Here is a 25,066-nt window from a genome sequence, read left to right as displayed (position 1 = left end):
TAGGAATTTCTGGTTGAGTATAGCCACTTCCCCTAGGAGCCTGAAGAGTCTCCTTGCAAGGAACAAATGCCTTCACATATTTAGAAGGCGATGATTATGGAAACTGTGACAATATGTGCTTTCCCATTATAAGGAGCACATTCTCTCTTCACCTCAGCCTGGCAGTGCCAAATACAACAAGGGGATGAGAGAGGCAATCTGCACACAAACATGAGAGATCAGAAAACCTCGTGGGCCTAATCCTGTTATTTACAGAGGCAACATAGGAGAGGCTTTCAGAAACTGGAATTTAAAAAAATGTTTTTGCCTTTCTTAATCTCTCTTCCTTCTGGTTATGTGAATGTGTAGGTGGATTGGGTTTCAGTATTAATTGGTTTATATTATTCAGCCATTATTAAGCCGTGCTGTCCTATAGTGGCGCTGTTTGCACAGCCCAGCTGGAGAAGGTTGTAGACTTTCATAAACCAAGGACTATAAAAATGAGATCTAAACCTAGTGGCAGTAGCATGCTTTGTGTGGTATTTTCAGAAAACTTCAACATATTCTCTTTAAGCTCTTTGACTTGCCCAGAACTTTGTGAAGTTGGAGGTCCAAGTGTTATTGTCCCCTTTTACAGATGAAGACACTGAGGCACAGAGAAATGTCGTGACTTACTTAGGGTGATAAAGTTAGCTGGTAACATGGAGCAGTGACCACAAAGGCAGGTCTGCGGTCCTGCATGTTTTCTTTTGAGATCACAAAGACAGGACAAAGGCAAACATGGGTAATGATCATACCCCCTGCCTTCAGCCCTGGGGGTGTCTCTGAAATTGCCTTGAGCCCCTGTTCTGAGAGTCACTGTCCTCAAACAGGAGAGGCCTCGCTTGCTTTCTCATGGGTGGGATCAGATACACTATAGCTTCTCAGAAATCTGTTTTCCCATTTCTGCATAAACCATTCAAGAATTACTCATTGCTACCTTTGCAAGGAAAACACAGGCAGCAAATACAATAATTTAATTAGCCTTTTACAAAAATGTTAATCCAAACAGGATTTAATTATGATATAGTCATCTTACATAACCACATTGATTTGGGGTAAAGGATTTGCGCTTGTTGCAAAATGATTCTTTCCCTTTTCAAGGAACTCGTATGAAGTTGGGTATTCTCTCTCTCTCTCTCTCTCTCTCTCTCTCTCTCTCTCTCTCTCTCTCTCTCTCTCTCTCTCATTAATCCAAGTACCTCGGCTAAATATTGCCGTTCTAATAAGAATCTTTGGTCTTGTTCCACAGTATTATTATTCCCAAATATATATTTATAAAAGCTAGTAGTGGCATAAGTACAGATTCAAAACGATCAGCTTTGAAAACATCAGTGAAACACAGAGAAAATAAGGGTTTTTGTGGGGGATTTTTTGATCAGCTGCTTAGATTTTTTTTCTCACTTTAAAACTCCTTGAGCCCAAAGGGATCATGACCTGTCAATTGTTATTTTTCAACAGATTAGAAGTATTTGCATGGCAGGTAGAAGTCATGGTGGCTGCAGCGGTATGATTTCCATAGTTCCCTCTCAAGCTGCTAGAGGAGGTACCCCAGCGTCAGGCTAAAATCTGGATGTCTTCAAGGACATTTTGCTTTCTCTCTTCCCTTCCCATGAGAGGTTTCCCTCCAGGCCCAACAAGGCGTTTAACAAGCTTTGGGGGGTCATAATAACAATCCCTGGGGTAGATATCTTTCAATTCGTTCTCAAAACCTGGATTTAGCTGGCCCAAACCATCACCTTTCTCAAATTACAGTGAGAAATCAAACAGCAGAACGTGGTCACCCAAGTGGAACTTACACAGTGCATTAAATCTGTCATTGCCCGTTCCTATAAAGGAGTCCTGACGAATATTAATGACTATCAGAAAATAGAAATCTAATGTTTTTTAATCTCACTCAAAAGTGGCGTTTTACTCAAACATGTGCCTCTTGTGTTTCAGCTGTAAGGAGTACAAAAATCTGAATTCCTTCTTTGCCATCGTCATGGGACTAAGTAATGTTGCTGTGAGCCGCTTGGCACTAACGTGGGAGGTAAGCTTCGGCTGAGATCCAGCTGTGACTTTTGCCTTAAGAATAAAAACACAGACTCACCGGTGAGTGTTTTGTATAGAAATATCACTCACACGAGTGTAACAATGGAAAAGGTGGGACACCTTGAGGGAGGTGACCTGTCTCCTTTTCCTAGTTGCCTCAGAGTGTGAATTTAAAAAAGCATTGTCCTTTTGTTATATGAGGGAAGGAGGGAGCCTCAGCTTCTTGGTCTACGCATTGTAAATAATAACAAGTCTAGCTCCTAGGTATACCGTGGATCAACAACATTGCTTGGATGCCTTCAAAGGTTTTGCTCATTGATTCCATTGTTCTCTGGAATGTCTGCTTATTGCTTTTGCAATGAGCTTTATCTATAATTAAGGAAGGATGGAAGATCCATTTTTATCCAAGTAGTCATTTTGCTCCTGGGAGAATAAGCCAGCAGGGCAACTGTTTGGCCCAGCCAAGTACTAAGTATCTCTTAATCTCCTGGCAGACTTCTCTGTGTATGGAGGAATAGCAGTTGGCTAATATTCCGTTTGAGGCAAAAGTTATGCAGGTGTCTTGTGAATTTCTGTAACAAATATGATTAATAGTTTGTTAATAGTCAGTCATTAGTGCTGGAGAACATCTTCATCTTTCATTAGCTAAGTACTAAAAGTGTGCCTAACCGCTTACATGTGGTATATAGTCAAAGAAATACTAACCTCTAATAGAACATACACACCAAAATAGACTCTTACTAAAAATAAAAAAGTATGTGTAAGTGGAACACAAAAAGAGGGCAAGAAGTAGATAACAGAGACTTAATTTGCAATGGCACTCCAAGGCAGCTGTTTGCATCTCTAAGTGTTTTCTGTTTAACATGTTCTTCCGCCACTTCCCTGCTGGAACTGTTTCCTTCAACGGAAACATAGTTTATAGGACAGGTCCCCAAGTCTTTCTGTCTTGGTTTTTCTCTTAAAATTCTAGGCAGATACAGCACACAGCAGCTCATCCCCTGAATATAGGGATGAGGGAAGTGGTGAGGCCCGTGTGCCCTGCAGCTGTATCATCTTCCATCTACTAAAAGGACAGAGTTAGTGCTGCCAGTAAATCTGAGCACTGAAGCCATAGTACAGGCTCACCTGTCTTGTAGCCCACAGCTCTTGGAATCTCTGGAGACCTAGGGTGTCCTCTCAGATAGTCTGCTTTCTGCAACCTGTTTCCAGCTTCTGATCCGCGCCCCGTTCCCCCCCACACCCACGCACAGAGTCCAAATGAGTTGGCTGGGACAATCAAAGAAGTATGAAGCCTCATAAGGGTCCAGGAAGGCCCAGTGTAGGTACCACATGACAGCAGCCCAAAATTAAGGCTATAGCATGTGGGAAACACTATTGGAGTCCCCTCTCCTGGTCTAAAGAGAAAAATTGAGACTGCGTGGGGGTGGGGTACAGTCAGCAAAGGGAAAGAGTTCACTGGCCAATCCTTCAGTCTCACGTGGAATAGAAAAGCATCCATCATTCTGTGAGCTTCTGGTGACATCACAGCATGTTGCCGATAAAAGATTAAGCTTTAATCATTTGTAAGCCTTCATTTTTAAAGGTGAAATATAATTATATCATTCGGGAGGTATAGCTTTCATTCATAAGATCTTTGATTTTCGTTTATCTACCTGTACTTGCTGAGTACCTCCCAAGGGCTTCGCTTCAACTCCAGTGAGAACCATGATGGCTGCATGAACGGTGCAGGAAATAGTGCCTCACCTCCAGGAACTATAGAATCACGTGACACTGTCCGTGAAAATGGATCAAAATAAAAGGGAAAGACCAATCTGAGATAGAGCAAATGGGAATAATAACCTGGCTCGGGTTCTGACTCCCAGCAGTATTGGCAGTGTTGACATTTTGGACACGATAATTCTTTGTGGTGGGGACTGTCCTGTGCATTATGGGTACTTAGCAGCATCCGTGGGCTCTACCCACCGTGTACCAGCAGCCCCTGTCACCTCATCCCACCCCAGTTGTGACAACAAAATATGTCTGCAGATATTATCAAATGTCTCCGGGGGGTAGGGGGGTGCAAATTTGCCCCCATTTGAGAACCAGCACTCTGGAAGCATGGGGTGTGGATAGATAATAGTATTGGGACCCACAACATTTTCTTTTTATTACAGTAGACCCACTTGCTTTTGACCCAAAAGCCAGCTAAGTCAAGAAAGAGACAGATCTAACCAAAACTGTGATTCACTCCTAATTTTCAAAATAGTCTATGTTCATGGAAAGTTATCACCTAACATGGTGATGTGGATACTCCGTGTGGGATTAGATCCTTGCCTCTCTTGATGCCCATCCGAGTTTTCACCCCTTTAAACATTCCCTCCAAGCAAGGACGTTGGATTTCCCTGAAGCCTAACTTGAAAATAGGTGCTAGGAAAATAAGTTTGGCTTCCTATAAACACAATAAGATATTTTACAGTGTTGACATGGGAATATTTAAAGTGATTCAGATCTGAGGGACAAAAAGGGGGGAGCTTTTCTGTGGGTGGCAGAGGCCTGATGGGTGAAGCAGCTGTTGACCGGACTTCACTGTGCGAAGCCGGGCTGAGCTAGGGATCTCGGAGGCGCGGGACGCCGTCAGGATGGGAACCGTATCACGCTGCTCTGTCTTGGAGCAGCCCCGTCTGAAGAGAGAAGTTCAACGTTACTAAACGCTTAGGACCTAAGCAAAGGGAGAACCGTAGATTGAAAGATGTCTCGATAGTGACCTATTGGTATAGATACATGGGTACAGTCAGTGGTGTTGAATCGTGTGCCAAAATATAAACACAATTACTAAATTGATGGAACTATCAATTTTTTGTTTTATAGCAGGGCAGAGAAATCATGTGGGAGAAATGCTTGTGTAGAAAAGCATAGAGCACATAAGGAGAGGCAGTAGGAAAGGAGGCAGGTGATGTGGATGACAGACTGTGACCGTCATCAGCTGTGTGACGCTGGGTGTGTCACTTAAACTGTGAGACTTAATTGTTTCCACCTAGAAAACACAAGTTGAATCCATTCAAATAAATATGAATTGAACACCCACTATATACCTGACACTCTTTTAGGTACTAAGGATAAAGCAATAAACAAAACTGATAAAAATCCCTTTTCTCGTGCAGCTTGCATTATAAGGGAGAAGAAGGTTTGAAATATGAAATTTCTAAAACTTAATTCTAATATTCTCTGAGCTACATTCCTTGTTGTGGGAATCAGAAAGTTTAAGGTGGTTCCAAAACATTTGTAATCTGGCAGTATAGTCTTCTTAGGAATAATCCATTTCAGAACACATTATAAAAGCAGTAAGACCAAAGAATCCATAGTTACTTTGGGTTCAACTACGTTAAGACTTTTAAAAGGTGAGTCCTCTATATTCCAAAGATTGTCCTCAAATGACAAGACAGATTACAGTCTGGCCTGTCCTAGAGATGTTTGAGAAAGAGCCAAAAGAAATACATTTCCCCTAGAAATGGTCACACATGATACCTATCTAGATATTGAATCTGACATACGAGTGTGGCATTTTCATTTCATTAACAGAAACTTCCAAGCAAGTTCAAGAAGTTCTATGCGGAGTTTGAAAGTTTAATGGTAAGTGACAGTGGCTCTTTTATTCTGTTCACTGTCTGCATTAATCCAATTTCTGATGAGCTGAATTGAAGTTCTCATTTCAGAAATTTTATCTGTCCTTGTATGACTTTAAGAAGTTTATGATCCCGTTTTAGTGCTGCTAAAACAAGCATGTCTGACTAATGAATGGCACCCTCAGGAACTAACTTAAAGAGGACTTATGTCCCACATAAGGTCAATTTGTGTAACTAAGAAAAGCAGCGTAATAGATTCTTTTCCATCTATCACGGGTTGGCTATGGATTGGAAGCTGCATTTTTCTTGGCTTGCCAAAATTATTTTTCCGCACTGGCTGGGAGGTGTTCACAGACAGGAAGCAGTGAGTGAGACTGGGCAGGAGCGATGGGATGGTTTCAGGTAGGGCAAGTTGAGACTGGCTGTGCGGGGCAGGAGGAGGGTGATCCGACTCTCGACTCCCGTGGGTAGGGCTTGTTGTGCACCTTTCCTATTTGCCGTCAAAGGCGTCTCACGGCTCCATCCCTATTTGCAAATCTCCCTTTCAAAAGAGAAAAGAAACAAAAAGAAAATTATTTCCATGTCACACGCGAAGTTGTTTTCAAACACAGATCAATTTGTTTAACTAAGTCCTACCTTTCTTTTGTGGCTACACTTGATTCCAAACGCCCTGGGGGTGGGATGACAGGCTTGGGTGTGTTAGGGGGTCACGGGGGGTGCTGTATGTGTCGTTAAGTGTGAATCATTCTCTCTGTTTCTCTGAAGGATCCTTCAAGGAACCACAGGGCCTACAGGCTGACAGTAGCTAAGTTGGAGCCTCCTCTCATCCCCTTTATGCCTTTGCTCATTAAAGGTAAATGTAAGGAAATGCGCAGATTGCGCCAGTGATGAGTGTGACTGTGTGTGTGTGGCTGGTGGGGGGGGAACGAACAAGAGCCTACTCAGATCTGTCTCGTTGGGAAGAATGAACCCATCCTTCCACCTTCTCCATCATCTCCTCTCAGCCCTGACTTCTCAGAGGGTTGGGAAGATTCCTGGAAGAGCGGGAGTCCATGATTGGGAAGACTTGAAAGTGAAACAGAGGGTTAGATGGAAAATTGTACTAATCTCAGGTAAAGGGCTTTAGAAAGTAAAAGCCTTAACTTAAAAGGAACTATTATCAGCTTTTTTTAACTGCCGTGTTATGCAAATCCTCCATCATAATCTAATGGTGCTATTGTGGTTTCTTAGTATGACATTAGTGATTAGGATGTGACTTTTATTTTTTTGCAGACATGACATTTACTCATGAGGGGAACAAGACTTTCATTGACAATCTAGTAAACTTCGAAAAAATGGTGCGTACAGTATTATAACCTTAACCGTAATGGTTTTTTAAAAAAATAAAATTTACATTTGTGCTAATAAAGGAAATAATTTCCATATATGCTGCCATGTTAAAAAGGTAGTTCCACATAAAGGAGTTTGGAAATATTTGGTTCAAATTGGCTACCTATTTTAGTCTGTCAGTTCTCTTTTGTGAGGTTGAATAGTATTTGTGCCCCGGCTCACAGCAGCAGCTAGCTTTTATACTCTGCGCTTCGTCCCTGGCTGCCTGTTGCTAAAATGCACGAAAGCTCCAGAGCGACATTCATGATGTTGTTTTGTTGTGGAGCTAGCTAGGTTTGTGGAGCTAGACGGCCCCAGGATGCCTTTGAAATGTTTATCTACTGAGCCTGACTTCGGTGCATGTAGGTAAAAAGCAACTCCATAGCTGATCTTTACTATGGTGTATTCATCTAAATATGTATTGTTTATTCCAATAAAGTTCACCCAAGCTCAGAGGAGGAACTTGAAAAAAGATTCTTTTAAATAGCAGATGTGGAACGGGCACATATTCACAATTTTCCAGTGGTTTCCCCCACACCCCCCTCCAAAAAGAGCTGTGTTTATCTGGCATTAGTTTCTTTGCCGTTTATTTTCTTATGTTCTGTGAAGCCATAAAGCAGGTCCTGCCAAAACCTTTCTTTGGCTACATAGTGCATGTTCATGGAATGCTCCATTGTGTTCTAATCATTTGGCTGCCCCTCGGATGAATGGGGTGTCACAGTGTCATCTCTCTGGGTGAGCATCTGCCCGGGCTGTGGTTGATGGTGGTGAATGTGGCACTTGCAGGAGAAGCTCCGGACTTGGAGTTCAGTAGACATGAGGTTTAGTTCTCAGTGTCATCAGGTTGCAGGTCCCTTAACTTCTCTGCAGGTCAGTTTCCCCAACAAAAAATGGGGATCATGCCTGCTCCATCCATCTCTGGAGATTGTTGGTGGGTCCAGAGTATATGAGTATTCCTATAAGCCATACAATGCTATAGAAGTCGTATCAGAAAACTGTTCTTCTGTTTGTATCTTGAAATCCAGATAGTACATATGACTGCAGGAGAATTTGAAACATTCTGCAATAATCCTATGAGGCTCACACCATTTAGGTTTGGGAATGAGCTTATTGCAAAGCCCAGCCTGATAAAGACGTACAGCAGTTGTTGGGTGCTAGGTTCCCATGTCTTAAGCTTCTAAAGAAATAGGCCATGAGTCCACACTCCTCAAAGACACTCCATACTAGAGGGCAAGTATTAGCGGCCCTAAAACCAAGGGTCGTGTAGGAACATCTCTAGTGGCGTGTTAGTTTAATAATTCTTTGATCAAAGTAAAAGAAAAACATTCTTTGCTCACTTGTTAGTGTGGAGAATTAAACATATTTCCCTGATTTTTCAAAAGAAAACCTGTTTCCCAGACATGAAAAATTTAGCAAATAGGCGTAGAACCTTCTGGATCACTTATGTAGAAATGCAGACTGAGGGGTGGCTAAGCCAACCATTTGACTATAAAATATACATGTGCACAGACATATCGAAGTCATGTTTTCCTAAGGAGTTGACTGAGCTGTAGAACTTTTGATTATTAAAGTTAACTAAACAGAACAAACAAGAACCGCAAAAATACCCGTTGAGGAGGATTTGTTTCATCTGGGTTTTTAGATCTTCGTGTCACACCCATAACCTGCAAAGGAAAAGTCAAGACTCAGTGTACAAGATTCAGTATTCAGTGGACATTAAGAGGGTTCTCCTTCGCCATTTCTGCATTTCATGCCCACAGCAGTGGACTCTTATATGCCTCGCAGGGAGGACAGAGTTCCTTCACACCCTGCTCTCAAACAGAGTCCACTTTTGCTTAAAAGCTACAGGAACAGCTAAGATAGCAGTTCAGCTGCAATAACGGAAACCCAAATTTACGGTGGGTTAAGCAAGATAAATGTATTTCTATCTCACTTAAAGGTCCAAGCCAGTATGGTAGCTCTGCTTCAGGAAGTGATCAAAGTTCTAGGCTTTTCTCTTGCCATTTCACCATCCACATGATCCAACATGGAGAATCACCAAGACCCCCATTCCAGCCAGAGGCAAGGGGAAAGGGAAAAGGTGAAGACACACTTCTTCCCTGTAAGGATATGACCTGAGGTTGCACTTACCACTTGGCTCACATTTGATTGGTCAGAAATGTAGTCACATGAAAGAAGAGTTAGAATATGTAGCCTTTATTTTGGGTATCCATATGCCCCACTAAAAATTAGGGGGTTCTATTACTATGAAAGAGAAAGGGAGAAAGGATACTGATAAAATTACTGTTCTCTGCTCCAACTACTATACATTTTATTTCATTTGATAAATCAATCATACCATGAGAAAGATTAATTTTATAATTGCCCTTCCATAAGTTAGAAGTTACTGGAAAATGAAATAGAATTTCAAAACGGTTTGGTTATGTTTTTTAAACCTGGCTTTGACCAACCTGGCACTTATTGTCAACTGTCCAACCCCTTGTCCCCATAAACTAGCCCAGCCCGTCCCCATAGCACCACCACTAACACTTACAACTCCCACTAGTGGCTGCTGTTCTTACTGTGTGTCCTGAGGAAGGATACAGCTCCCTTTTCAGGTTCATGGCCATGCTGCTTCCCAGTCAATCATTGGCAAGGCTCAGGTGATGAGCAGAGCTGGCAGCCTTTGTGGGGCTGCTAGGCTGTATCCCCAGAGGGAGCTCTAGCCAGGGGCAAAAGTCACCAGGGTAGCCAGGAACACAGATGCCTCTTCTTGGTGGCAGCATTGCACAGTCACAGCAAACTACCACGCCAACCCTAAGTATTTTTATTTTGAACCTCTTCACCCTTGAGGTATGAAACAAGGATTAGAGAATTTGTTGCATATTGGTATTGGTTTTCAGGATGTATGAGTATGAACAAAAGAGAATTCACACTCTGATCCTTATGCAAACAAACAAAAAAAAAGCAGACATTCTTTAATTTGGGGGGAACATAAAGGAGTATTCAAAAAAATGTTTGAATAAAGCCCTTTGTAGTTTTCTATGGCATACATGAATATTTATAACATTTAGGAGGTAGACTAGCAATGGATTAGAAGATAATATGCTGGCCGGCTGCCACTACCTCAGGCTGCATAAAGCATGCTGATAGCCACAGTTGCTACTGTATTAGGAGGTTGGTTCTATTTCAGACACACCCATATTTAGGTGTATTTGTTTATGAATGTTATTTTAAGGTAGTCATTTTATTTGGAATGAGAAACAATGCTGTGCACTTCTGTACTTCTGGAAACATTAACAGAAGCTAATTCATTAAGAAAGAGAAATATTTTGAATCCTTTTATTTTTATATTGTGGAGGAAGAGAAAATCCCCTTCCCCTCTTGATTCTTATGGGGGGTAGAATAATTAAAATGACAATCTTAAGTGGAGAAAATCAAATTTAATATGTACGTACGGGGAATTCACATAAGCATGCCGAATTCCAAAGACAGTAAGGCATAATGAGGTGTACATGTCATTCTGGACTAAGGAGAAGGAGGTAGGGACCTCAGGAGAAGTAAAGCAATTCACAGGGAGATGAAAAAAGTTCATGTTTAGTAAACAAATGTTTGCTGGGACCTCTAGAGACAGTGAGACACCAAGAGGTCTTCGATCAAACGGGCCTTGCTGGGTTTCTCCCTGTCTATCACATCTAGTTCAGATTAAACTGTACAGTTGACCCTTGAACAACACGGATTTGAACTGCACAGGTCCACTTATTTGTGGATTTTTTTTTCAATAAACAGTTAACCCTCCGTATTTCTGGATTTCAATCAGTAGATTCAACCAACCACAGTTGAAACGGTATTTTTGATCTGTGGTTGGGAATCCATGGATGCGGAGGGCCAACTGTATGCATTGTTCTATATTATTTTATATAAGGGACTTCAGCGTCCATGGATTTTGGTATCTAGAGGCCGTGGAACCAATCACCTATTGATACCAAGGGCGAACTGTAGTTAAGTTTTGGGGGGTTCAAAAGTTATGTGCAGACATTCAGCTGCAGGGGGGTCAACTCCTAACCGCCATGTTTAAGGGTCAGCTGTGCTCATCCATGATAATAGCTCCTTCCTGTAACAGGCTTTCTATCATAAACTCGTTTAGTCAGTTGGAGGGAAAGTCAAAGTTTCTTTCTGAGCCTTCTGGGCCTTAAAAATAACCAGCCTAAAATAGTCAATATCCCAAAGAATCATATATTGGGGTTACAAACTCTGTTCCCCTTCAGTATACCTAACATGCCATTGCACAATTAGCAACAATATGTTTTCTGTCACCAATAATACTATTACAAGTTCATAGAGAGAGCATTGGACTTATACCAAGCTATGGAAAAAAGAATCTCCAAATAAAAATCTAAATGTTGAAATCAACCTAATTCCCAGACCTTTCCAACACAATAGAAATCTACAAGAGGACTTTGAAAGTTTACTTCTTCATATAGAATTCACAGACTGGGCTGAATGAGAATTTTTCAAAGGGTATGTTTCAAAGCAATACAATATGTGTAAAGTGTCCAGGCAAAGAATTTTGCCAGGAAGTATAAAGAAATCCCAAAAGTGATCCTCAGCCTTCAGGAGATTGTATGCAGTTGAGAAGATAAAACATAAAGATGTGAAATACTAAAAATCAACAAAAGATATAAAAATTAGTTCACAGTAATAATAAAAAAGATGTCAAAAAGCAAAATGAAAAGAGATAATTTCATACAGAGGAAAATAAAACCATGTTAAATACCACAACATACTACAATCAAATCCAGACCTCTCACCCTGAGCACCTATCCAGCCTCATCACATACTTCATCTTCTTTGTACTCAGTTCAAGTTGACAATAGCAACCTTCTTTCTTTTCCTTCCTGCCTCAGGGCCTTTGCACTAGCCATCACCTTTTCCTGTAACTGTCTTCCCATAGTCTTCGCCTATCTGGCTCCTTCTCATCATTCAGATCTCCACTCGTGTGTCCCCTCCTCCACGTGGGCTTCCCTGACCACCCTTCAGACATTCCTCTACCCTCCACACCCAGCACTCTGAGACAGATAACTTTGCCTTGACGGCTGGTTTCCCGATCTGAGATGATCTTCTTTACTTGCCTCTTAATTGTCTGCCTTCCCCACTAGAATGTAAACATCCTAGACCAGGTACCGTGTTTCCCTGAAAATAAGACCTAATCAGAAAATAAGCCCTAGCATGATTTTTCAAAATGACATCCCCTGAACATAAGCCCTAATGCATCTTTTGGAGCAAAAATTAATATAAGACCTGGTCTTATTTTCGGGGAGACACGGTATCTTATCAGTTTTGTTCACTGATATTTCTCCAGCACCCAAAAAATGTGCCTGGCATATCAAAAATATGCAAGAAATATTTGTTGAATAAAAGAATAACCCAATCATATTCCAGTGCCCAACTTAGTGAGATAGGACAGTGCACTAAAGCATTTTTAGAGGATTCTATGTAACAAAGATTTAATCCAAAACTATTTTCTATTTCCTTAGAAACTTTGATAAGGCTAAACGTCCCAAGCATTTTGCATTACTGATGCTGTATGCAAGATGACCCCTTCGCCATCTGTTCCTAAGCACATTCTGTCTCCCATCCGCCCTGACGTGCTAACAGTGTCCATCCTTCAGCGTCCTCCCCTACATGTGGACATGCACAATACTCTACATGTGCCTGGACACACCCGGAGCTGCCACGTCCCGTGGTCACATGTATGATATACCATCATGCGTGTTACACGTCTGTATCTGTATGTCACACATCTCTCGGGTATTGAAGGGTTCTTCCTCCATGACACATATAGTGAAGGCTGGCTCAGCTCCGGGCCTTGTTATCTTTCATCACTGGTCCTTCCTGTGTACTTATTTCTACGTGGTGGCTATCATGGACACAGTCTTTCTGGTGAGAGACTATATATTTCTGGATCTTGTTGTGGAAAAAACCATGTATATCCCAGATAGGTGAAGGTCTGAGTGAAATCGTCAACTAGTGTAAAGGTGGTTTTGCACCTGCTAAGCCAGGAATCACTGACTGAAATTGTGTAGTTGATAGGCATACAGACGGGAGGCAGAGTCAAACCAGTAGGTGCAGAAATAACAAAAGAGAGGGAATCTGGCCAACATTGAGAACAAGGGTGGTAAAGATCTCAAAGGGCAACAGAAGGAAAGACGAAAACTGTTGAGAGCAGACGTTCAGAAGAGGCTAAGGTTGGGTGCAGCTCCCTGAGAGAGCCAGCAGAGAGGCGGCACAGCCTAAGAAGAGGGGGTTTTCTGGCGTCTGCCTGTGAGTGGGAGGTCGAGAGAGTTTAGCAGTGCGAGGTGGCCATGCCTGGAGGGCCTGCTGGTCTGAACTTGAAAAACCGACAGAAAGGTCTGCTGCTCCACTTCAGTGACGGAATAGCTAAGGCAGAGTTTGGATGGGGGACAAAAGTCAGTACAGAGCTGGCCAGAAAAGCTGGAGACAGCTGTAAAGCCCTGGTAGGTTATCAGCTCGTCTGGATCGGAGTGAAGGTATAACTTGACCAGACCACTCCTGAAGGGAAGGTGCCACCGGAAGCTAAATGGGGAGGCTCAGGCCCCAAGGCCCTGGTCTGAGAAAAGGCCCCTCTGACACCTCATTGGATTTAAGGGGAGTTACTTGCATCAGAGCTGGAGGAAACTTTGTGTTTGGGATGGGAGCCTCCGGTTCTCTTGCCTGTGCCAGGCTGGGGTGCAGACAGCTGGTCTCCCCTTCTTCTGGACGGCATCTTTGTTCCGGTCACTCTGCAACTCAGGCCCCACAAAGAACGTCAGCTTCTGAATCCCTCCGTTTTCAGCTAGATAAAGCACTAAATACATGAGGGTAGTTACAGAGTCTTGCACTTGCTACCTCATTTTTCCTCTCTGAGCCTCCCTCTGTGAGTTCATGTCCTGAGGGAAATTCATCAGCTTTTAGTCAGGCCCATTTCTCAGCTCTGTGGGTGAGGAACCGTATGAACATACTAATTTTTGCAAGTAAGCTTTGAAGGCCTGTACTTAGAATTAGTCCCGAGAAAAAGTGGTGGCTGTGTGAAATTTGAAATGTGGACCTCCCAAGGGGAGCCCTGGCCTTCTGACTCTGGACTATTTTCTTGGTTAGAATCCTTGAGGACAGTCTGATGAGCAGACCCTCAGGTGGTGATTCTCTCCAGGGGGTGGAGGTATATCTGAATCAATTCCGACGTGGAGAGGGGTTTCATGCTGTCCTCCTTTATGGTTCAGAGCGCCTTCTAAAGCATGTTCTCCGCACTTTGCCCCTGAATTACAAATCACTGTTTTAATAAGCCTGTTTCTAATGGGAGTGTGTCATAAATTTCAGGTTTGCTTGGTTGCAAAAAAAAAAAAAAAAGATGAGAAGTTCTGCTTTGGAGTAATCAGGTATTTTCCCACTGGCATTACAGGCAAGGTGCCTGGCCTGCTCCGGGCAAACCAACCTGCTCCGACACGACCATGAGGCCTAGGTTATAATCTTTGGCTTTGTCCCCGCTGTGGCAGTTGGAAAAAATAAAGCCTATGTCTCTTCAACCTTAGTTTCTGCCAACCTTAACTGAGAACACTAATGAATCATGTGGGAGGTATAACTCTGCGAAAGGATAGAAAGACTCCAACTAGATGACTTTCAGTGGCGATAAATGCAAAATCATCTGCTTTGGCACAAGAAATTAAACTGCACATCTACAGAGAAGGAAGCTGAGTCCACACAGCGGCTCCATGAAGTAATAAGAGAGGTTGAATTCACTATCAGTTCAACAGATGTCAGTAATGTGACTTTTTAAAAATTGTGGACTGAGAAGTGTAGCATCGTCTAGATGAAGGAAAGAAAACAATATTTCTTCTGCAGTCTGTGATTTGCTTAGTCTGGGACACCACACTAGAGACTGCCCAGAAGTCTGTCTTATGAAAAATGGTAGGAAAAGATTGGCAATATTTAGGCCAACCAAAAAAGACTCGGGGGTGGAGAGATGTCCATGATTGTTATCTTCAAGTATTTGAAGAACTATCTTGTTGAAAAGGAACTAAACATGCACTTGTTGTGGCTCCAGAGCTCAGAACTATAATCATTGGGTGAAAAGCAAAGGGGGAAAGATTTTGACTCAAAATGATAAAGAAACTGCTCATAAAAAAGTGTAAGAACAAAAGCAGCCGTCCTTGGAGGAGATGAGTTCCTTCTTGCTGGTTGCATTTAAACACAGAGAAGCCTCAGGGTTGTAGGCAAGTTATAAAAGGCATTATGTACCCTGGAGATTGTTGGGGACTTCTGAAACCTCTTTCAGTAACTCGGGAAAGTGCTTGTAGTTGGGTATAATTGTCAGTAGCCTATTAAGTACCGCATGTGGCAGTGGGTGCAAAAGAAGGTGGAGTTAACCCTTCTTTGGCCTTGTAAAGCCACTCTGTAGCTCTGCATTGACCAGCCATGCTAGTGGGGCAGACACACGGTTTCTGAGGGCTGCCATAGTACAACACATGGTGCCGGCAGACCTCACAAAGAAAAGAATGGACCTCGTTGCAAAGCCAGATTTAGATTTCAAAGTTAAACTGAAGTTATCTCTGAGTACAATTAAAAAGGATACGTCAAAATTAAAGCCATTGTTAAAATTAATCAAAGATTTGGAAAGGTAGAATGAACTCCAGAGCTGGAAATTACTGATTTAAACAATTGTTCTCACATTTTAAACTACATAATGAGCTAAAAATTATGAAGCCTCAGAGTATAGCTGTAAAGAGTAGTCTAAAACCAAAGTCAGAATGAAATGTTTTAGCTTTCAAAACTAAAAAGCAGAACAATTACTCCCTGCAAAATGGTATAGGAAGAGGTTTCTGACCCCTACTAATTGTTTTATTATTCTTCAGAGGGGCATACTGGCAGCATTTCCCAGGGTTTTCAGTAATTACACTCCATTCAATATCTGAAGAATTACAATAATTCTACACGAAATATACTTGTGCCCTTCGGATGCAAAGCCTTTAGAGAAATGAAAAAACAACTTAAAGTAAATTAGCAGGAAAATTATCATAGTAACTGTTTATTTCAGGGCTCCATATATCAGAGGCTAATTATACATTGTATGTCACAGTTTCTTGGAGTTATTTGTAATATATTTTTCATGCTGATCAACAGATGTGATGGTTTTTAGGATCCGTTATGAACGTGAAGTTCGAACGTTTCCAATTGCCTCTTTGTGTATGAGAAATTATCCAATGTAGACATGTCACTTAATGCTTCCCAGTCCTCAAAGATGGAGTGTTCAGTGCGGTATTATGAATGTTCATTATACACGTATATATATTTCTAAAGCTTTGACTCTCCTAGGATTTTTGTCCTTCCAAATAAGTTGACATCGTTTTAACATTACATAAGATTTCTCAAAGTCATTTTCTACGCTTTGGCAAGCCAAGGGTGCATGAGAGAAGAAAGTAGGGACTGGATTTATATAGCCACTCAGAGATTAGAAAGTCTCTTTTCCAGGATGGAGCTTTAATAATTTTCTACTAGTGTTAGAATTAATCCACCATCTTTGCAGGATCCCCTTTCGAGTCTGAGCAGCAAAGGTATCCTGAGACAAGACACAGAGATTGGGATCCAGCTACTGTTAAAATAGTGTGAGCAAGAAATGTATATCTGGCTAAGAAATGGTGCTGAGATCTCACTGATGTTTTTTTCCTCATGTTTCTGTGCTGCCCTTTTTTATCTCTCTTCTTTTGCTTTTAACTAAGTTGAGTGCCGTACAAAATGTTTCCTAGTGAGTCTTTATGGCAACCAAAATTTTACAAAAAAAATTAAGAAGATTACTTAATGACAAAATTCAAAAGGTTGAATTAATTGTGATCCATCAATATGATTGAATATTTACTCTCATTTAAAAAATGTTTTAAAGTGCAAATGGAAAGTAGTCACAATGCCATGTGAAAAAAATTCAAAACAAAAATATATAATTTCAATTTTTTGAAAAATATCCTGTTATATAGTTAGTTGTAAAGGTTTAGAAAGAAATGTACCAAAATATTAGTGAAGTAAAAAAAATTAATGAAGTTACTCTGTTAAGTGATATTCTAAATGATTTTCTTGGCTCTTAACATTTTCTGTAGTTTCTGATTTTTTTAAATGTGCATGTGTTAGTGCTATAATCAGAAAGGAGGGAGGGAATCAAATAATGACGATTAACATTAAAACACCCACTTTTTCTGGACAATTAGAAAGGTCAGTAATACAGTGTACAGAAAAATGTATAGGTAGAACTTTTTGACTGACTATTCTGTCAATAGAATCTAATACCTCATTACTGAGTCCTATTTACTGTGAGGAACTTGACAAACTAACCCTTCCCCAAATCGAGGATAGTTACAAGCTCTCTTACAAAACCACAGTGACCTCCAGAAGGTGAAAGCTAGTCCTGAGGAATAAGGTACAGTCTCAGGCACAGCAGACTGCTTTTTATGTCCTGAGGAACAAGCGAACAATTAGACGGTAGTTACACCCTTAGTCTTCCTCACCTGAGAAATGCCTTGTGTGTGTAAGTGTGGGTGCCTCTTTGAAGTAATTCAATAGGTTCTACATCAACCAGTTGCTTCCAGATAGTCGATGCTTCAGAACAGGGTACCCGGTATTGCTAAAATAAACAATGGTTTGTTTTCCTCTTGGGATATGCTCTAAGCTTACTTGCATTTCAGTCTTTCTCTTTTCTTTATTCTTTTCAGCGTATGATTGCAAACACTGCCAGAACAGTGAGATACTGCAGAAGCCAACCTTTCAGTAAGTTAACTGCCACCGTATGCTGCATTATGGATCTTGGTGATTGAGTCCTTTTTAATGAGACATTGTAGAAGTCTGGACAACATTTGCTCGTGTCAAAGACACTTTGTACCATGAAATCCATGAGATAGGGGCCTTAAGTTTAACAACTAGTAAATCCTTAAAGTAACCCACCATAGGAATATTATTTTATGAATGAACTTAAAGAGAATGAATTTGCTCTTTCCAGTGTGGCCGGAGACGACTAAGGCATGAGTGCCAACAAATCCTGCCTCAAACCAATTCTCTTTATGACTCACTGCATGATGTTGAGACACTCACATCAACTCCTGATGACTCAGTTCTGTCGTTTATAAACTGGGAAAGATAATATTTGTTGGAGTGTTGCAAGAATGCATTAATGTGTATAGCACATTTGTAAAAGGTCCCATAGCTGGGATTTATGTTATATTTCTAGTACTCCCCGGTAAATTTAAGGTGCTCTTCTTACATTTCAACTGATAGCACAATAACTGATATACTACCGTGCTTTCATATAAAACTATTGCTACAAATAAATAGGAATTTTAAACTGTTGGGAGTTAGGTTGCCTCATGGCACCCGATCAGCATGCCAGACCAGTGCTGCTGTCTCCTCTGGGCGGGGACTTTGGGCGGCGGTGGGGCTTTGGCTCCCTCAAGCTGGGCTGGGAATGAGAAGGTGGCCCCTGGGAAGTTTGGCTCATTAAGTCAACACGATAATTTGACATAAACTTGACTGTGAGGCTGCTAGTACCATCCCTCCAATAAACCTATTGCTAAGAGACTAAAAAGTTCTCGTTTTATTAATCAGGGCTATCTTTGCCGGCCCAAAGCAAGGGTTTGCTGACATGGCACGTCAGACCTGCTAAATGTTCGATTTTTGAAATGAACAATGGAAAAAAATCTTGGAAAAATAATTTCGGTTTGGGGAACAAGTAGACCTTTAAAAAATTGATTCAGATGATTGTACCTTCTCGTCCTTCCAAAGTGAGACTAGTCTTGCACATGATCAACCATTCCTGTGTGGATTCTGCCAGAATTACAGTGTCTCATATCTCTTCATAGTAATTTATCACATGTATAAAGACATGGTCATAAAGCAGTTACGTAAGTGAATATGAGAATATATAAGTGGTGCTAGTCTGCAATGAGGTTTTATGATCTAAAATCTGTGGCCCTTTGGAGGGGGCGGGGGGTCCAGGAAATTCCTGAAATTAAATGCCAAATTTTGCATGCCTGACAGGGTTCGCAGCCTTGAGAAAGTTCTCAATGAGGTCCACAGGTCCAAGAACTATGATAGAATATGTTTTGTTCCATAAGCCTCTTTGGAAGTAAATCTACCTTCACCTACATCTTCTCCTAGAGCTGTGGGGGGAGGAAAGTACATATATATATATATATATATATATATATATATATATATATGAATGAAACTCTCCGCTGCATTTGTTGAAGTTATCAGTAACTACTGGTAAACAACAGCTGCTCAGCTCTGAAGTCAACAATCTATAGATAAAGCTATAGGAATAGATTCATAAACGTTGCGGGAGTATGTACAATGTAATTACAGTACATTGTATATGTAGAGTACACTGCCAGTGAGAAGCGAGGAAATGAAACACTGTGGTATTATTTATATGTGATAATTATACTGATGAGTTTCTTCTTAGAATCAGTAAAGGCCTTTGTATCTTCTCTCTGCTGTTCTGTGTTCAGATCTGCAACACTCCCCTTCACCCCTTAGGCAGATGGCATTCTAATTGTCTTTGGGAGTGGGCTGTGGATCTAAGAAGCATATATGGACTGCAGACGATGCTTGCTGTGGCAGAAAGGACACTGGTCTGGAGTCCAGGCTCTGGCCCAGTCACTCCCTGTGTCCTACTAGACAAGAGCCCCACGCTGGTGATCCACGGGCAGAGGTGGCCCAAGGACAACGACGGAGGTGTTGGGTCTAAGCCAAGCATTTTTTCACCTTTTATTTTAAAATAATGTCACCATTTAAATTCCCAGGGAAGAAATTCAGACTTCTCATTTTTCTAGAGAAACAGGGAGATCTGGCACTGGGGGTGCAGATGCCCACGTGGCAGCAGCATGCAGACGAGGAGTGGTCACTTCTGAAGGGACCTGTCTTTCCAGCTCTCCACTGTCAAACTGGCCTTCCTCATTCATGTGTATTCCTTGCATAGGGCTGGGGGCATTTGATTCTTCTTTCAGCTTGGTTTTAGGGAAATAAAGTCAATTCAGGTAGCTCCATGGCTCACGTGCTTGGGAGAGTGCATGAGAATAGAATAGTAGCCAGGATTTTAGAACTCGTAGCATCAGAGAATCAAAGGTCTAGCAGAAATCATGACTTCAGCCCATGAGTTGTGTTTTTTGCTGAATATGGACAGTGTCTAAGAACACACAATCTATGCAGTAATTAATACTGTATATTATATGCAAGTAACAAGAGGAGTCAGACTTACTAGACTTACTGGCTGGTTTCAGTTCAGCCCAGATTTTAAGTGCATTTTGTTAGGAGCTAATGACAACTGTCTTTTGCCATTAGTCTTCATCTGGGTCAGAGGGGGCAGAAATCAGAGTGTGATACACAGGTGTGATGGTAAGGGGAAACAGTTCTAATGTATAACCAGGGACTCTCACGCGATGCTTTCACTTTTTTTGGTGCCTTTTTTTCTTTTTTTTCTTTCTTTCTTTTCTTTTTTTTTTTTTTAGAACATGCAATGCAAAGGAAAATTATCAAAATAGGTGATTCCAAGAAAGAAAAGGGTGGGAGGGAGGAGATGGATCATCCAAGTGGAAACATTTAAATGAATATGGATGTTGATGAAAGGTCTTGCTAGAACCCAGGAATCTATAATAAATGTAATAAATAGTTGGAGAAAATAAAGCGGTGTCTTACATGCATATATCACGCAGTGCCAATTCTGCTCTTTTCCGACAGATCACGATGCAGCTCAAGCTAATAAGAACCATCAGGATGTCCGGAGTTATGTACGGCAATTAAATGTGATTGACAACCAGAGAACTTTATCACAGATGTCACACAGATTAGAGCCTCGTCGACCATAGACATTTAAAGTACCCAGAACAATGGTTTGCCTCCAGTCCGCATCTTTCAAAAATGGCATTTATGCTACTACCGACTGTATTATCACTAGAGAATTCTACAAAACAAGCAAAAACACGTCCTGAGATACCTCAGGGCTGCATTCAGCTTACCAGCTTCATGACAAGAGAAGAAATGATTTGATTTGCCTAAAGCTTGCACTCTTCTAGCTTACGAATCCCAAGTTTGTAGTCACCCAATTTCATTTCCAATTGTGCCATCTTTGCTGAAACATAAAATAAGACTCACAATGAAGAGTTTGGTAGAAATACCATTGTCAAGAGAAATATCAATCCCCTGACATCTTTTCAAAGAATGTTTACAGGGTGAGATGTGCAACAAATGGGTTTTATTTGGATACATCAGTGATCATATAGTTTCATAATTTTGAATTCAACATCTTGATTTGGAGCATGGGGTTTGGGGAAGGTATTGAGGAATTCGTGTAAATCCAAATTATAGGTTGTATTCGTCCATCTTCATGGTCTTACCTCTAAAGGAATTGAACCTGACCTTATCACTATAAAACATTATGGCTATTTATGTAATTTAGGGAGGACCAGTATGTGATTTCTGAATGATATATAGAATAATATTTATGTTTACAATGTAACTTTTTTAAACTTACAAATCAGGATGACATACATAAGAATTCCACTAAGAAACTCCAAGGTTCTTAAAATTGCCAGCATTGAGATAAAAAAAAATAATAATAATAACATTTCAGAAGAGCACAATATGCACAAAACATTTTTCAGAATTAAAATATTTTCCTGGGCATTAAAAACCTTTACTATTGGCTAATTATTGTTACTGATTAAAAAACATATTTTCTGGACTTAAATGTTATTACAAATACCTTAATTTTCAGCAATTGTTTTGCACTTTCAAATAGATTGTAAATAGTTCATTCAATCAATGATATAGTTATTTATTTGCTGCATAATAGATATTGTGCCAAATAATTACTTTTTATTTATTTTATTTAGTATGTAATTTTGGAGTACATTTTTTCCTGTTTTCACAATTAGGCTACATTTAATGTGTAGGAATTGTATGTATGTATATCTTCTGTAAATAACAGCTAGTTATCTTCATTAAATATAATTGTTGACAAGAAATGGTTGTGTTCTCAATTCCTATAATATGGAAGGGATAACCATTTGGTATGGTGGGGTCCTGGATTTTTAAAAATTGAAATAAAATTTATATACTATAAAAGTCACCCTTTTAAAGTGTACAATTCAGTGGTTTTTATTGTATCCACAGGTTGTACAATCATCATCACATTCTAATTCCAGAATGTTCTCCTCATCGCTTAAAAGAAACCCTCTACCCATTAGCAGTCTCTTCTTATTCTCCTCTTATCCTCTCTTCTTATCCTTCTTATCCAGTCTCTTCTTATCCTCTCCTCTCAACCCCTGAAAACTACTAATCTGCTTTCTGTCTCTGGACTTACCTATTTAGGACATTTTGTAAAAATGGAATCATATAATATGTGGTCTTTTGTGTCTGATTTCTTTCAATTAGCATAATGTTTTCAAACTTCATACATGTTGTAGCCTGTATCCGTACTTCATTGCTTTTATGGCTAAATAGTATTCCACTATATGACTATACCATCTGTTGTTTGTCCATTTATCAGTTGATGGATACTTGGCTTGTTTCTACTTTCTGGCTATTAGGAATATTGTTGCTATGAAGGATTTTAGAGCTGCCAGGTATGGGGCGTCATACCATTTCTCAGTGATTTAAGCATCTCGTAAATATTTGATGAAGAGATTTCCAAAATTCTTTAAGTTCCGGACATCTATGTCTATTCCATAATGTATACATTATCCAGAGTATGTTCCTAGCTATACTAGTCTCACAAGTTCACACTCCATTCATCCAAAACCAGACACACACTGCAAATCAAAAAACATAACCAAGATGATATCGTCAAATAAATCTGGGAACTACTGCATAATAACACCGCATTCTTAGAAATGATTCCTAGTATTCATTAACATATTGAGAGGTCCCACTCTAAACCTTTTTAACATCCCACATGCAAGTCCACTTTGAGAAATGCTAAAGCAGGCAAATGCTTTTTTGTGTCAATTACGTAATAGTCCGAGGTCCTCTGGAGCAAGGATTTTATATCATACAGTGTTTGCTTCCTACCTGAGTAAAGCACAATGCTTGGAATTTACTAGAGAAAAAATAAATTTTCTTGAAGTCATTATTGTTCAGCATTTCCCTATCTCATAGACCTCAATACCAGCTGTAAGGTTTCCACTTGTATATTTTCCCTTTTCTAGATCATTTTTAAAAATGACAAATGAAAAAAAAAAAAAAGACAAATGAAGCTGCGAGCCGATCTCTTGGGCATCCTTGCTCTTGTTTTACTCTGCTTCTACCTTACTCAAAAGCCGTCCTATGTCTGACAACTCCTTTCCCCCAATCCCATGGTGACTGACATCTCATGACCTTATTTTAATTTAGTTTCCACATTATTCAAAATTAATACATATTCTCCCATGTATATTCCCCTTGGCCTTCCAAATGAGAATAACTATTGCTGTACTTAATAAAGATAAGGGATTTTTAATTATGTCTGGCTTCTTTGAAAATGCATTACACTCCATTATCCAAGGGAGCGATGGTGAAGTAAAAGAATTCACACTCTAAAAATGGAGAGTAGTAGCCAAGCAACCCTTCCGGAAGCAGGAGCTGCAGTTAATATTTTCAAACTTGCAAACAAGCCAAAAGAAAATGAGATGCCTACAGGGTCACAAGAAGGATAATGAGGTTTGCTGGAAAACGTGAAAAAGAAGAAAGAATGTTTTTACCAAAAGCGCCTGTGGAAAATTATACATTTAAGTGTTTAACATACCTGCTTAGCAAGGTCATTGGTACAGTGTATGGGAGCTAAGCTTTTCCAGCAATTTTTGAATACCATGCAGGTTAAATAGATTTCTCCTGAATTCAATGGCATTTCCTCTAAAATATGAATGCAGATCAATGACTGCTGGTGTGAAAAAATTAAAAGAAGTGTCATTCTGGTTTCAAATTGTGCTTATAATTTTTTTTTTGAAAACTCAGCGTAGACTATGCAGTGCAGTAAAATGAACCCCCAGCTTGAATAGCTCTTTTTTACTGTCAATCTAAAATGTGTTACATCTCTTACTTCAAAATAATCTTACTTTTCTCTATTTGTCTTACATGGAGAAGAGCGTGGTGTTAGATGAGCCAGTCACAGCGTCTCTGGAGAAGAAACTTTAATTATTGTTTGTTATCTTTCTATCCATTCATTCATTCACTAGCAAATCATGGTTGAGGAGCTTACTGAGTGCCAGGCCCTCTAAGCTCAGGATTCAACGGTGAGAAAAACTTGAGGGTCCCTGTTCTCCTGGAGCTTATCACTCAGTGGGAGAGACAGAAGATTAATCAAATAATTAAACAAATGAACATAAAAATATTTCCAAGAAATATATGGTGTCGCAAGAACATGTAATAAGAGGATTTAACTTGATCTGAGGTGAGGAAATGTTTCCTGTGGACACAACAGTTGCTCTGAACTCTGCAGGATCAAAATGCTAACTCAGCAGAAAGAGGAGAAGAATATGTTCTAAGCAAGAAATAACATTGACAGTGTGAAGGATGGAAAGCTCCCTGTGACCGAGGAGAGAGAATGGGGTGAGTGTACTCCAAAATGTGCTGGGAACTTAACACTGGCTCAGAGCATGCGAGGCCCACAGGCCTTTTTAAGGAGCTTCATGTTTCACCCAAGAGCAGTAGGAAGCCACAGGGGTTGCGTTTCTAATGGGAGCCCTTGGAGGCCAAGGTCATTGCTTTATTTTTATTTGTTGCTTTTTGTTTGTTTGGGGGGAGTGTATAATGGTGCATTTTTTAAAAATTTATTTTTAATTATAGTTGATATACAATACTATATTAGTTTCAGGTGTACGATATAGTGGTTCAACATTTATTTACCTTACGAAGTGATCACCACAATAAATCTCATAACCATCTGTCACTGTACTGTTATTATGATATTCCTGACTCTGTTCCTTATGCTGCACATTACATCCCTGTGAAGGCCATTGCTTAGGATACCACACAGCAGATGACAGGTGGTTTCA

General features: G+C 40.3%; 1 protein-coding gene and 1 long non-coding RNA gene across 10 annotated transcripts in view; one reads left to right on the top strand and one right to left on the bottom strand.

The window, feature by feature from the left end:
- RAPGEF4 (Rap guanine nucleotide exchange factor 4) overlaps nt 1-22,164 on the top strand; it is a 278,945-nt gene extending 256,781 nt beyond the window's left edge. For 7 of the 9 annotated variants that reach the window (XM_033112741.1, XM_033112745.1, XM_033112742.1 and 4 more), the window contains 6 exons: nt 1,960-2,050; nt 5,611-5,661; nt 6,420-6,507; nt 6,927-6,991; nt 17,756-17,810; nt 20,775-22,164. In XM_033112741.1, coding sequence (XP_032968632.1) covers nt 1,960-2,050; nt 5,611-5,661; nt 6,420-6,507; nt 6,927-6,991; nt 17,756-17,810; nt 20,775-20,902 — 478 coding nt within the window. In that variant the 3' untranslated portion in view covers nt 20,903-22,164. The remainder of the gene's footprint in view (nt 1-1,959; nt 2,051-5,610; nt 5,662-6,419; nt 6,508-6,926; nt 6,992-17,755; nt 17,811-20,774) is intronic. The other 2 variants (XM_033112744.1, XM_033112740.1) reach the window with 2 other exon arrangements.
- Nucleotides 5,668-25,066, bottom strand: part of LOC117026186 (uncharacterized) — a 34,562-nt gene continuing 15,163 nt past the window's right edge. The window contains exons 2-3 of the long non-coding RNA XR_004423715.1: nt 8,630-8,686; nt 5,668-6,195 (exon numbers count right to left, since the gene is read on the bottom strand). This is a non-coding gene — a long non-coding RNA (uncharacterized LOC117026186). The remainder of the gene's footprint in view (nt 6,196-8,629; nt 8,687-25,066) is intronic.

This window comes from Rhinolophus ferrumequinum, chromosome 8 (assembly GCF_004115265.2).
Source record: "Rhinolophus ferrumequinum isolate MPI-CBG mRhiFer1 chromosome 8, mRhiFer1_v1.p, whole genome shotgun sequence".
Lineage (NCBI taxonomy): Eukaryota > Metazoa > Chordata > Mammalia > Chiroptera > Rhinolophidae > Rhinolophus > Rhinolophus ferrumequinum.
This window is presented reverse-complemented; position numbering and strand designations above follow the sequence as displayed.